Raw genomic sequence first — 14,939 nt, 5'->3', positions numbered from 1 at the left:
TGGGAGTTTTATTCCAAACGTTATTGTAACCTATTTTTTTTATGGACTTGCCTCTTTGTGATGTTAAGTTCCTGTTATAAGCTGTTACACAGTATACGCCTTGAGCTCTTATTTTGAAGGCGCTAAGAGCGGAAGTGGTGACACGTTGTGGTGGAGCGGAGTTTTTGAAAACAAACGAAATAAAGTGGTCCTCGCGTTTCTTCCACATCCATCCATTTCCTACCGCTTTTCCCTTTCGGTGTCGTATTCCACATAAATCAGAAGACAGCAGCAAGATGAAAGAAGTCTTCGTGCTTTCTGACAAGACGAAGCTCCGCCGTTGCTAGCTGCGGCTAACTGAGATGAAGCTAACTGACTAGGGTGACCAGTAGAGATGCGCGGATAGGCAATTATTTCATCCGCAACCGTGTCAGAAAGTCGTCAACCATCCGCCATCCACCCGATGTAACGTTTGATCAGAACTGCACCCGCCCACCATCCGCCCGTTGTTATATATCTAATATTAATAAAAAAATTTAAAAAAAGGGTGAAAACTACGCGAATTGCACCTTGTGCAGACAAGATTTTTCGATCGGACACGGAGGAATTAGCGATGTAAAAGACCACGTTGGGACAAAAAAACACAAGTCTAATGCCGTTGCTAGCGATACAAGTGGAAAACTTTCAACGTTTTTCGTCGCCCAAACAGATTCTTTGGATGTGATAAATGCCGAAGTTTTATTTACGGAGGCAATAATTGAGCATGGACTTCCAATCGCACTGGCTGATCACATGGGACAGTTAATAATGTAATGCAACCTTTAAAAATCATTACGCGGTGATCGCGATCCCAAAAATAAACTTTTCTTGCATGATAATGTCCAGAAAAATTCGCTTTATATTACTATAGAGTCCTTTTAACGAATGAGTTTGATGGTTTATCACAAACCTTAAATGAAAGAAGTCCTTTGTTCTCCTGCACCATGCATGCGCAATCCTGTCGGCTGTATTTCACAGCACGACATACTGTAAAAAGTGTTTATACTATTTATACTTTCAATGAACAAATTGAAGTCTTGTGAAAGGTTGACAGGATAACTGGCATTAACTGTCAAAATAATTTCAAACTATTGAAGTTAGCTTACAGAATAAACATGTCAATCAACCCATATGATTTTTGCTGTAATATTTTTGTTTTGAAAAGTCACTGTGACTGATAGAAAAGTGATGGTTTTAGCAACATTTTAACCTGTCTGAATGCTAATAGTCATTTTGCGTCGGGGGGCGAAGCCCTGAACCCTCCACCAGGACTTTGTCCTGGACCTACCGGGGCCTGCGGCCCTTTGGACCCTGGCTACTAGGTTTTTCTGATTTAAAAGTTGGCAGGTATGGTGAGGTTATAAAGCTTTTGCCTGTTAAAGAAAGGAGACTGATCCAATGCAGCACAGACATTCGCGTGCCACGCTGTCACGACCCAGACGCACACCAGTGCGCAATCATATGGGAGCCGCGCTGAGCGCACCTCCAAGCGCGTCTCGCTGCCGGCGACGGCCAGATATGGGCCCACGCTCCAGCGCCATCCATTTTCAGGGCTAGTTGATTCGGCAGGTGGGTTGTTACACACTCCTTAGCGGGTTCCAACTTCCATGGCCACCGTCCTGCTCTCTATATCAACCAGGGTGAGCCCCACCCCTTTCATGAGCGCACTACGCGCGGAGTGACCCCTGTTACGCGCCCCCGGCAACAGGGGTGGCAAGCAGGTAAGCTGCGCGGGCGGAGCGCGCGGAGTGACCCATGTTACGAGCCCCCGGCCACGGGGGTGGCGGGCAGGTAAGCTGCTTACCTGCTGCGCGTGACGCCGGCCGCGGCGAAAGCGGACGAGGCGGGGTGTCGGTGCGGTGGGCGCGGTAGTGACCCTGGACGTGCGTCGGGCCCTTCTCGCGGATCGCTTCAGCTACGGCTCCCGGTGGGGCCCTCTCGGGGGAAGGGGCCTCGGTCCAGGACCCCGGCGAGGCGTCCCTTCTCCGCTCCGTAAAAGTGTCCATCTCTTTTCTTTTTTTTTCTTCTGTTGTGGCATATGCTGCAGGTGCCTGCTCGTTTTTCGTATGTGGGTAACAACATTTAACTATGTATATATATTTACCAATTGGTTTAACTGCCACCCGCAAAAAAAAAAAAATTAATCCGCCCGACCCGACCCGCGAGTGGATAAAATCTTAGTTTTTTTAATTTCATCCGCCCGATCCGCGGATAATCCGCGGACTCCGCGGTTGTGTCCGCAAACCGCGCATCTCTAGTGACCAGGTGTCCGGATTTAGGCCGGACAGTCCGGATTTTTAATGCCCTGTCCGGCGTCCGGCGCAGCATCAAGCCGGACACGTATTTGTCCTCCTTTTTGAGGCACTAGGCTTGAAGAGCGGAGTTTTTTCATCTTTGCTGGGCTGCAGCGCGATAGCCAATCAAAGACCGTAAAAAATGCCCCCAACGCAGTAACGTATCAAATGATTGGCTAAGAGCTGTGTCGGATACAAATCTGCTTATCATTGGTTAAAAAAGTAAACAAGGGTCCATGTGTTGTTGCGGCATAACATTGACAGAAAGTTAGCATCATGCCAAAACGCAAGACCTCGTTTCATTCTGAATGGATAAAAGAGAACGAATTTATAACGAAAAGCAGCCGAGACTCATTCCATGGCTTCTGCACACTTTGTCGATGTGATGTCGACGTAAGTAGTCAGGGGAAAGCTGCAATTGAACGGCATGCGGGTGCGCGGATAAACATAAAAGTAATAAACGTGCGACAGGTACCTCTTCAATGAGGACATTTTTTCGTGAAGTTTCGTCGCCCCTGGATGACAAGACCTAGTGCCTCAAAAAGGAGGACAAATACGTGTCCGGCTTGATGCTGCGCCGGACGCCGGACAGGGCATTAAAAATCCGGACTGTCCGGCCTAAATCCGGACACCTGGTCACTAGAGATGCGCGGTTTGCGGACACAACCGCGGAGTCCGCGGATTATCCGCGGATCGGGCGGATGAAATTAAAAAAACTAAGATTTTATCCGCTCGCGGGTCGGGTCGGGCGGATTAATTTTTTTTTTTTTGCGGGTGGCAGTTAAACCAATTGGTAAATATATATACATAGTTAAATGTTGTTACCCACATACGAAAAACGAGCAGGCACCTGCAGCATATGCCACAACAGAAGAAAAAAAAAGAAAAGAGATGGACACTTTTACGGAGCGGAGAAGGGACGCCTCGCCGGGGTCCTGGACCGAGGCCCCTTCCCCCGAGAGGGCCCCACCGGGAGCCGTAGCTGAAGCGATCCGCGAGAAGGGCCCGACGCACGTCCAGGGTCACTACCGCGCCCACCGCACCGACACCCCGCCTCGTCCGCTTTCGCCGCGGCCGGCGTCACGCGCAGCAGGTAAGCAGCTTACCTGCCCGCCACCCCCGTGGCCGGGGGCTCGTAACATGGGTCACCCCGCGCGCTCCACCCGCGCAGCTTACCTGCTTGCCACCCCTGTTGCCGGGGGCGCGTAACAGGGGTCACTCCGCGCGTAGTGCGCTCATGAAAGGGGTGGGGCTCACCCTGGTTGATATAGAGAGCAGGACGGTGGCCATGGAAGTTGGAACCCGCTAAGGAGTGTGTAACAACCCACCTGCCGAATCAACTAGCCCTGAAAATGGATGGCGCTGGAGCGTGGGCCCATATCTGGCCGTCGCCGGCAGCGAGACGCGCTTGGAGGTGCGCTCAGCGCGGCTCCCATATGATTGCGCACTGGTGTGCGTCTGGGTCGTGACAGCGTGGCACGCGAATGTCTGTGCTGCATTGGATCAGTCTCCTTTCTTTAACAGGCAAAAGCTTTATAACCTCACCATACCTGCCAACTTTTAAATCAGAAAAACCTAGTAGCCAGGGTCCAAAGGGCCGCAGGCCCCGGTAGGTCCAGGACAAAGTCCTGGTGGAGGGTTCAGGGCTTCGCCCCCCGACGCAAAATGACTATTAGCATTCAGACAGGTTAAAATGTTGCTAAAACCATCACTTTTCTATCAGTCACAGTGACTTTTCAAAACAAAAATATTACAGCAAAAATCATATGGGTTGATTGACATGTTTATTCTGTAAGCTAACTTCAATAGTTTGAAATTATTTTGACAGTTAATGCCAGTTATCCTGTCAACCTTTCACAAGACTTCAATTTGTTAATTGAAAGTATAAATAGTATAAACACTTTTTACAGTATGTCGTGCTGTGAAATACAGCCGACAGGATTGCGCATGCATGGTGCAGGAGAACAAAGGACTTCTTTCATTTAAGGTTTGTGATAAACCATCAAACTCATTCGTTAAAAGGACTCTATAGTAATATAAAGCGAATTTTTCTGGACATTATCATGCAAGAAAAGTTTATTTTTGGGACCGCGATCACCGCGTAATGATTTTTAAAGGTTGCATTACATTATTAACTGTCCCATGTGATCAGCCAGTGCGATTGGAAGTCCATGCTCAATTATTGCCTCCGTAAATAAAACTTCGGCATTTATCACATCCAAAGAATCTGTTTGGGCGACGAAAAACGTTGAAAGTTTTCCACTTCTATCGCTAACAACGGCATTAGACTTGTGTTTTTTTGTCCCAATGTGGTCTTTTACATCGCTAATTCCTCCGTGTCCGATCGAAAAATCTTGTCTGCACAAGGTGCAATCCGCGTAGTTTTCACCCTTTTTTTAAATTTTTTTATTAATATTAGATATATAACAACGGGCGGATGGCGGGCGGGTGAAGTTCTGATCAAACGTTACATCGGGTGGATGGCGGATGGTTGACGACTTTCTGACGCGGTTGCGGATGAAATAATTGCCTATCCGCGCATCTCTACTGGTCACCCTAGTCAGTTAGCTTCATCTCAGTTAGCCGCAGCTAGCAACGGCGGAGCTTCGTCGTGTCAGAAAGCACGAAGACTTCTTTCATCTTGCTGCTGTCTTCTGATTTATGTGGAATACGACACCGAAAGGGAAAAGCGGTAGGAAATGGATGGATGTGGAAGAAACGCGAGGACCACTTTATTTCGTTTGTTTTCAAAAACTCCGCTCCACCACAACGTGTCACCACTTCCGCTCTTAGCGCCTTCAAAATAAGAGCTCAAGGCGTATACTGTGTAACAGCTTATAACAGAAACTTAACATCACAAAGAGTCAAGTCCATAAAAAAATAGGTTACAATAACGTTTGGAATAAAACTCCCAGAAAGGTATTAAGTCAATACTATGTGTACTGATATCGTTATTGGATAAGTCGGGTGTGCCGTTCCATGTTTGTTTCATGGGTGATAATTGAAAAACAAAACTGTTTTTATTGAATTTTATTTTGAAACACACAAAAAAAATTGGAAAAATTAATGATTCTTCTTTTTTAGTGTCTACGAGCAATACATAGATCTAAAAACAGTGTTTTTAATATATATATATATTTTTTTAAATCATTCAGCAGAAACAAAAAAAGGTCCGTTTACCTTCCGTTCATTCTATTTCCAAATCTGAAACATAAATAAAAAAATTAGGGCCGTTTTTCGAATTTCATTATAATGGCGGATTTTGGGTTGATTTTCGTTAAAATATTGCCATAAAATTTTATTTTGTGCTGTTTCCGGTCCGTGTATCTTCCGGTCATTCTATTTGAAATGCAAATCAAAAAACACATTTCGGACCATTTTCTTGTATTTTCATTTCTGAAACAAAACTATTTAGTGACACATTTTAAAACGACAATAGGAACAAAGATGTTACCGTTGTGCTAAAAACATACTAAACGCAAAGGAAAGGCTAAAATACTGCTTCCGGTTCGATTTGTCATCGCACAGATAACCACGCATTTTTGCCCTTTTTTTAATTTATTTTTGTGTTTATCTGGAAAAAATTAAATTCATTCAAGGAAAAAAAGCACACAATCCAATTTTATGGCAATATTTTAATGAAAATCAACCCTTTTTGTTTTAAAATCTGCCATATATAAAAAAAAATCGAAAAACGGCCCTAATTTTATTTTTGTGATTTGCGTTTCAGAATTGGAAATAGAATGAACACGGACCTGTTGTGATTAGCTATACACGAGAAGTATTATAGACTAATCTGGATAATAACTGGACGTAGAAAACTCTTATTTCTCAGTTTAGCCCGGGAGCTTTGTTTATTTTATTTTTTACCTCTTGGTCGAACACCGGCATTTCCTCTCACTTCCGGTTAGTGAAGCGAAATACATCCTGTTACAGCAGTAATGATACATACTTTCACAATAAAGGTTTAAGCAGTAAACATTACAGGACCATTAACACTCCCAGAAAGGTATTAAGTCAATACTATGTGTACTGATATCGTTATTGGATAAGTCGGGTGTGCCGTTCCATGTTTGTTTCATGGGTGATAATTGAAAAACAAAACTGTTTTTATTGAATTTTATTTTGAAACACACAAAAAAATAGGAAAAATTAATGATTCTTCTTTTTTAGTGTCTACGAGCAATACATAGATCTAAAAACAGTGTTTTTAATATATATATATATTTTTTAAATCATTCAGCAGAAACAAAAAAAGGTCCGTTTACCTTCCGTTCATTCTATTTCCAAATCTGAAACATAAATAAAAAAATTAGGGCCGTTTTTCGAATTTCATTATAATGGCGGATTTTGGGTTGATTTTCGTTAAAATATTGCCATAAAATTTTATTTTGTGCTGTTTCCGGTCCGTGTATCTTCCGGTCATTCTATTTGAAATGCAAATCAAAAAACACATTTCGGACCATTTTCTTGTATTTTCATTTCTGAAACAAAACTATTTAGTGACACATTTTAAAACGACAATTGGAACAAAGATGTTACCGTTGTGCTAAAAACATACTAAACGCAAAGGAAAGGCTAAAATACTACTTCCGGTTCGATTTGTCATCGCACAGATAACCACACATTTTTGCCCTTTTTTTAATTTATTTTTGTGTTTATCTGGAAAAAATTAAATTCATTCAAGGAAAAAAAGCACACAATCCAATTTTATGGCAATATTTTAATGAAAATCAACCCTTTTTGTTTTAAAATCTGCCATATAAAAAAAAAAAAATCGAAAAACGGCCCTAATTTTATTTTTGTGATTTGCGTTTCAGAATTGGAAATAGAATGAACACGGACCTGTTGTGATTAGCTATACACGAGAAGTATTATAGACTAATCTGGATAATAACTGGACGTAGAAAACTCTTATTTCTCAGTTTAGCCCGGGAGCTTTGTTTATTTTATTTTTTTGCTGCGGAGCTGTGCAAGGTGTACCATATGCTGTAAAGCAGTGGTTCTCAAATGGTACCCTGGGGGTATGTAATGTAATGTAAGTTCATAAAGTGAACATCAAATTAAGTCGGCTATTCCATTCATTACCATAAAGCCAGAGTTTCCCCCATGCCATGATGGTTTGACCCTCACTAAAATGTCTGTCAAAAAGAAGTGTGAAAAGAAATGCAACAATGCAATATTCAGTGTTAACAGCTACATTTTTTTGTAGACATGTTCCATAAATATTGATGTTAAAGATTTATTTTTTTGTGAAGAAATGTTTGGAATTAAGTTCCTGAATCCAGATGGATCTCTATTACAATCCCCAAAGAGGGCACTTTAAGTTGATGATTACTTCTACCGTATTTTCCGCACTATAAGGCGCACCTAAAAACCACACATTTTCTCAAAAGCTGACAGTGCGCCTTATAACCCGGTGCGCTTTATTACGATTCATTTTCATAAAGTTTCGATCTCGCAACTTCGGTAAACAGCCGCCATCTTTTTTCCCGGTAGAACAGGAAGCGCTTCTTCTTCTACGCAAGCAACCGCCAAGGAAAGCACCCGCCCCCATAGAACAGGAAGCGCTTCTTCTTCTACTGTAAGCAACCACCCGCCCCCGGAAGAAGAAGAAAAAACGCGCGGATATCACCGTACGTTTCATTTCCTGTTTACATCTGTAAAGACCACAAAATGGCTCCTACTAAGCGATCCGGTTCATAAAAAGACGCAATCTCTCCATCCGCACACGGATTACTACCGTATTTCACAGCAACTGATATTCCTGTGAACCGCACTGTGGATACAACGGGAGCACGTACGGTGAATATTCGCACCACAGGGAATGAGAAGTCATCCTTCACTGTGGTTCTAGCTTGCCATGCTAACTTCCACCCATGGTGATATTCAAAAGGAAGACCTTGCCAAAAGAGACCTTTCCAGCCGGCGTCATCATAAAAGCTAACTCGAAGGGATGGATGGATGAAGAAAAGATGAGCGAGTGGTTAAGGGAAGTTTACGCGAAGAGGCCGGGTGGCTTTTTTCACACAGCTCCGAAGGCGAACACACCTTCACTAAGACGGGCAGACAGCGCCGGACGACATACGCCAACATTTGCCAGTGGATCGTAAATGCCTGGGCAGATATTTCGGTCACAACTGTGGTCCGAGCTTTCCGGAAGGCAGGATTCACAGAACAACAGCGACACTGACTCCCGATGACTTCGACGAGACGGAACCGGCCATTTTGGATACCACGCTTGCGCAACTTTTCAATTCGGACACCGAAGACGAAGAATTCGAAGGATTTACGAATGAAGAATAACTTCAGAAGGTGAGCGCTATGTTTATTTTGTGTGTTGTGACATTAACGTTCGAGCAACATTATGTTGCTATTGCTCTACACCATTTTGAATTTTACTATGTTTGTGATTGCACATTTGCGTACATTTTGGGACAGAGTTGTTAGAACGCTGGTTTTCAATATATTATTAAAGTTTGACTGAACTATCTGACTGTTTTTTTGACATTCCCTTTAGCGCAGCGTAGGCGCGGCTTATAATCCGGGGCGGCTTATTGGTGGACAAAGTTATGAAATATGTAATTCATTGAAGGTGCGGCTAATAATCCGGTGCGCCTTATAGTGCGGAAAATACGGTATGTGTAGAAATCTTTATTTATAATTGAATCACTTGTTTATTTTTCAACAAGTTTTTAGTTATTTTATATATATTTTTCCAAATAGTTCAAGAAAGACCACTGCAAATGAGCAATATTTTGCACTGTTATTGTTAGAATAATTATGTATATATTATCATCATAACTTTATGCTTAAGGGCCATACTATAAAGTATTGTCAATTTGTGCAGAGCTAGCAATCCAAAAGATTGCTAGCCTCGTTATCAGTGTTGTGTGCAGACTCGGCCTGCTGGCAGCCAAGGCCGAATATTTGGTTCCAAGACCAGACAAAGCAGAGAAGAGACTGGGCGATATCACCAAGAGTCAACATATTTGCATTTTTGTATTATCATATATTGTGTCTTACTGGAGTTGTCGAGATTACACCCTTCCCTCAGTCACCGTGATGTAATAGGGCCATTTTCCTAATAAATGGAGGAGGCGCACGGGCTTTTCTTTAGAACGTAGTTTGGATCTGTAACTAGAGTACAGCCCAAAACACGTGTCTCCTCATGAGCTAAATTGAACTCCGTCTCCGATTCATTCCTTGCTTCTTGTCTGATTAGTAGATGTCAACAGTGTTTGCACCTGACAGTTATACAATTGAATAAATCAGAAACTGATGACATAGTGCTGTATTTTACTTCTTTATCTCTTTTTTTCAACCAAAAATGCTTTGCTCTGATTAGGGGGCACTTGAATTAAAAAAATGTTCACAGGGGGTACATCACTGAAAAAAGGGTTGAGAACCACTGCTGTAAAGCATCACCAGTCCTACAGAAGTTTAGACTGCGGCATGAAAGTGGACCGGGAGATTTTCAGTGACTATCCCACAGCTAAAGGGATGGCCTGTGGCCGAACAAAAGCCGAGGCATTGTGCGAGAACGTCATCGCTCACTATTCGGTACAGGAACATACCGACTACATAAAAGAAAACAACCTACCCTTTTCCGTGGCAACCGACGCCTCAAATAAAGGAACAAACAAGTGTTTTCCCATTGTGGTAAGGTATTTTCACTTTGATGAAGGCATCCAACATGTCCTGTTGGATTTTTATAGCGACAGCAACGAAACGTCAGAAGCCATAACAAACCAGCTGCTGGCAAAACTTGAGATGTCTGGCTTAGAGGTGAAAAACATGTCTGCATATGCAGCAGACAATGCCAGTGTCAATTGTGGCAAACATAACAGTGTGTATCAGAAGCTGAAACTGAGCCAAAGAGATGTGCTCCCTGCAAACTGTTTGGCCCATATTCTGCATAACGCAACCAGATATGCAGCAAGCAGCCTTGATGTTGATGTGGAAACATTTTTGTGGCATTTTTTTAAAATTATATATGTTAACTACATTTAAGTCCACACATGTTATGCTTTGTGGCACTCTGCACTTGAAAAGATTCATCTCAGTGGTCACTTTTTGAACACCACAATGTATTGAATAAATACAAATACTGTTAACAAACACTTGACTTTAATATTTTTTCCTATTCAGCCACACAAACATCATCTTTAAACCACTCAAAATTGTACTATAAATAAGGTATACCAGAGTCCTATGTACACCATAGTAATTTATTGATATGCCGCATAATGTCCTCCTTTTTGGTGTCATGGAAATGGTCACCCTACCCCGAACTTGGAGAAGACTTGCTGGAGTTTGTCCTCCGTGGTCTGCGGGTTGAGTCGGGACACAAAGAGCGTCAGCAGCGGGTCTCCCACCACGCCTTTGTTGGGCTTGTAGCGGGCGCACATGGCCCGCCACACCGCTCGGTCGTGCGGTTCCACGTCGGTACCGTCGATGCTTCCGGCTTTTAGCGGCTCGTACACCTTCGCGATCGGGTTCCAGTCCTCCATGTTACACCCCGACTTTCTTCGGCTTTGTTGACAGGAAATGTCCGGGTGTTTTACTTTATACGACTTCCGCCTTTGAACGTACGTCTGTTAAAGCACTCCGTCGTGAAACAAGTGTTACCTTTCTAAGGTTCCGCCTGTTTTTTTTTGTGGTCCTGTCCAGCTTCTCGGGCAAATCATGTAGTTCAGTGCTTTTTTCAACCTTTTTTTAGCCAAGGCACATTTTTTGCGTTGAAAAAAATGCAGAAATCATTAAAAAACGAAACTCAGTTGAGTCAACTGAGTTTCGTTTTTTAATGATTTCTGCATTTTTTTCAACGCAAAAAAATGTGCCTTGGCAACCTTTTTTTAGCCAAGGCACATTTTTTGCGTTGAAAAAAATGCAGAAATCATTAAAAAACGAAACTCAGTTGAGTCAACTGAGTTTCGTTTTTTAATGATTTCTGCATTTTTTTCAACGCAAAAAAATGTGCCTTGGCAACCTTTTTTTAGCCAAGGCACATTTTTTGCGTTGAAAAAAATGCAGAAATCATTAAAAAACGAAACTCAGTTGAGTCAACTGAGTTTCGTTTTTTAATGATTTCTGCATTTTTTTCAACGCAAAAAATGTGCCTTGGCAACCTTTTTTTAGCCAAGGCACATTTTTTGCGTTGAAAAAAATGCAGAAATCATTAAAAAACGAAACTCAGTTGAGTCAACTGAGTTTCGTTTTTTAATGATTTCTGCATTTTTTTCAACGCAAAAAATGTGCCTTGGCAACCTTTTTTTAGCCAAGGCACATTTTTTGCGTTGAAAAAAATGCAGAAATCATTAAAAAACGAAACTCAGTTGAGTCAACTGAGTTTCGTTTTTTAATGATTTCTGCATTTTTTTCAACGCAAAAAATGTGCCTTGGCAACCTTTTTTTAGCCAAGGCACATTTTTTGCGTTGAAAAAAATGCAGAAATCATTAAAAAACGAAACTCAGTTGAAAAATGTGCCTTGGCTAAAAAAAGGTTGAAAAAAGCACTGAACTACATGATTTGCCCGAGAAGCTGGACAGGACCACAAAAAAAAACAGGCGGAACCTTAAAAAGGTAACACTTGTTTCACGACGGAGTGCTTTAACAGACGTACGTTCAAAGGCGGAAGTCGTATAAAGTAAAACACCCGGACATTTCCTGTCAACAAAGCCGAAGAAAGTCGGGGTGTAACATGGAGGACTGGAACCCGATCGCGAAGGTGTACGAGCCGCTAAAAGCCGGGAGCATCGACGGTACCGACGTGGAACCGCACGACCGAGCGGTGTGGCGGGCCATGTGCGCCCGCTACAAGCCCAACAAAGGCGTGGTGGGAGACCCGCTGCTGACGCTCTTTGTGTCCCGACTCAACCCGCAGACCACGGAGGACAAACTCCAGCAAGTCTTCTCCAAGTTCGGGGACATCAAGCGGCTGCGGCTGCTGCGGGACATCGTCACCGGCTTCTCCAAGCGCTACGCCTTCATCGAGTACAAGGAGGAGCGCGCGGTGCTTCGAGCCCGCCGGGACGCCAACAAGCTGCTGGTGGACCAGCACGAAGTCTTCGTGGACTTCGAACTGGAGAGGACCCTGAAAGGCTGGGTCCCCAGGCGGCTCGGCGGCGGCCAGGGCGGGAAGAAGGAGTCCGGCCAGCTGAGGTTCGGCGGCCGGGACCGACCCTTCCGCAAGCCCATCAACCTGGGGACCGGCGGGCCGCCGCAGGAGCGATGGGCCGGCGGGCGGAAGGAGTGGGAGCGGCCTGGGGCCGGCGGAGGTCGAGACTACGGTAGGGACAACCGGGACAACCGGGACCGGAGCAGGGGGAGGGACGACTCCTGGTACCAGGAGAGGAGCAGGCACGGAAGCCGGAGATGAACCCTTTGAAGTGCCTTATGTACAAGTCCATTTCCTACCGCTTGTCCCTCTCGGACATGAAGTACAGTATTTGGGGTCTATTTTTCACAATCCTTATGCAAGACAAGAACATATATGCGTTTATTTATAGATTCTTACTCTTTTATTCAGTCTTGTAAATAAAAGTCAGCCAACAATGGAGGTAATTTATTATCTATTTCGCCAATAAAGCAAACAAAAAAACACCCAGAAGCCTCCTTCGAATCTGTATATAGTGAAGTTAATTATATTTATATAGCGCTTTTCTCTAGTGACTCAAAGAGACTACGGTAGGGACAACCTGGACTGAAGCAGGGGGAGGAATGACTTCTGCTCCCAGTCTGTGGAACGCTCTCCCTGACCACCTGAGGGCACCACAGACTGTGGATGCTTTTAAAAAAGGCTTAAAACCCTTATTTATTTATTTATTTTTAACTTTTTTTTTTAGATATTTGCAGACTAGTTTTAGCTATTTTGCTGTTCTAGTTTTTTTTTTTTTATATATCTTTTTATTTTATTTTTTATTTTTTAATACACTGTAGCACTTTGAGGTTGTTTACTTAATGTAAAGTGCTCTTTACAAATAAAATCTATTATTATTAATATAACCCTTTGAAGTGGACTTCAATGGATTATGTACCAGTCTGGCATGGATCGAAGCAACATCCATCCATCCATTTCCTACCGCTTGTCCCTCTCGGACAGGAAGTACAGTATTTGGGGACTATTTTTCACAATCCTTATGCAAGACAAGAACATATATGCGTTCATTTATAGATTCTTACTCTTTTATTCATTCTTACGTGTAAATAAAAGTCAGCCAACAATGGAGGTAATTTATTATCTATTTCGCCAATAAAGCACCCAAAAAAACACCCAGAAGCCTCCTTCGAATCTGTATATAGTGAAGTGAATTATATTTATATAGCACTTTTCTCTAGTGACTCAAAGCGCCTTACATAGTGAAACCCGATATCTAGAGACTACGGTAGGGACAACCTGGACTGAAGCAGGGGGAGGAATGACTTCTGCTCCCAGTCTGTGGAACGCTCTCCCTGACCACCTGAGGGCACCACAGACTGTGGATGTTTTTAAAATAGGCTTAAAACCCTTCTTTTTTTTTTAAAAAGCCAAATTTTTTTAGATATTTGCATACTAGTTTTAGCTATTTTGCTGTTCTAGTTTTTATTTTATTTTTATTTTTTAATACACTGTCGCACTTTGAGGTTGTTTACTTAATGTAAAGTGCTTTTTACAAATAAAATCTATTATTATTAATATAACCCTTTGAAGTGGACTTCAATGGATTATGTACCAGTCTGGCATGGATCGAAGCAACATCCATCCATCCATTTCCTACCGCTTGTCCCTCTCGGACATGAAGTACAGTATTTGGGGTCTATTTTTCACAATCCTTATGCAAGACAAGAACATATATGCGTTCATTTATAGATTCTTACTCTTTTATTCATTCTTACGTGTAAATAAAAGTCAGCCAACAATGGAGGTAATTTATTATCTATTTCGCCAATAAAGCAAACAAAAAAACACCCAGAAGCCTCCTTCGAATCTGTATATAGTGAAGTGAATTATATTTATATAGCGCTTTTCTCTCGTGACTCAAAGCGCCTTACATAGTGAAACCCGATATCTAGAGACTACGGTAGGGACAACCGGGACTGAAGCAGGGGGAGGAATGACTTCTGCTCCCAGTCTGTGGAACGCCCTCCCTGACCACCTGAGGGCACCACAGACTGTGGATGCTTTTAAAAAAGGCTTAAAACCCTTCTTAAAAAAAAAAAAAAAAAAAAAAAGCCTTTTTTTTTTTTAGATATTTGCATACTAGTTTTAGCTATTTTGCTGTTTTAGTTTTTTTATTTTTTTTATATCTTTTTATTTTATTTTTTAATACACTGTAGCACTTTGAGGTTGTTTACTTAATGTAAAGTGCTTTTTACAAATAAAATCTATTATTATTAATATAACCCTTTGAAGTGGACTTCAATGGATTATGTACCAGTCTGGCATGGATCGAAGCAACGTCCATCCATCCATTTCCTACCGCTTGTCCCTCTCGGACATGAAGTACAGTATTTGGGGTCTATTTTTCACAATCCTTATGCAAGACAAGAACATATATGCGTTCATTTATAGATTCTTACTCTTTTATTCATTCTTACGTGTAAATAAAAGTCAGCCAAGATAATTTATTATCTATTTCGCCAAT

The 14,939-nt window shown here is 42.4% G+C and overlaps 1 protein-coding gene across 1 annotated transcript; it reads left to right on the top strand.

Annotated features, from left to right (window-relative positions):
* Positions 1-11,944: 11,944 nt before the first annotated feature.
* snrnp35 (small nuclear ribonucleoprotein 35 (U11/U12)) lies at positions 11,945-13,104 on the top strand. The gene has a single exon (XM_061961657.2). It carries the CDS (start codon positions 12,017-12,019, stop codon positions 12,692-12,694), a length of 678 nt encoding a protein of 225 aa, XP_061817641.1. The 5' UTR covers positions 11,945-12,016; the 3' UTR covers positions 12,695-13,104.
* Positions 13,105-14,939: the final 1,835 nt, after the last annotated feature.

This window comes from Nerophis lumbriciformis, linkage group LG09 (genome assembly GCF_033978685.3).
Source record: "Nerophis lumbriciformis linkage group LG09, RoL_Nlum_v2.1, whole genome shotgun sequence".
NCBI lineage: Eukaryota > Metazoa > Chordata > Actinopteri > Syngnathiformes > Syngnathidae > Nerophis > Nerophis lumbriciformis.
Note: the sequence above shows the minus strand (reverse complement) of the source record. Positions and strands in the feature narration are given on the sequence as shown.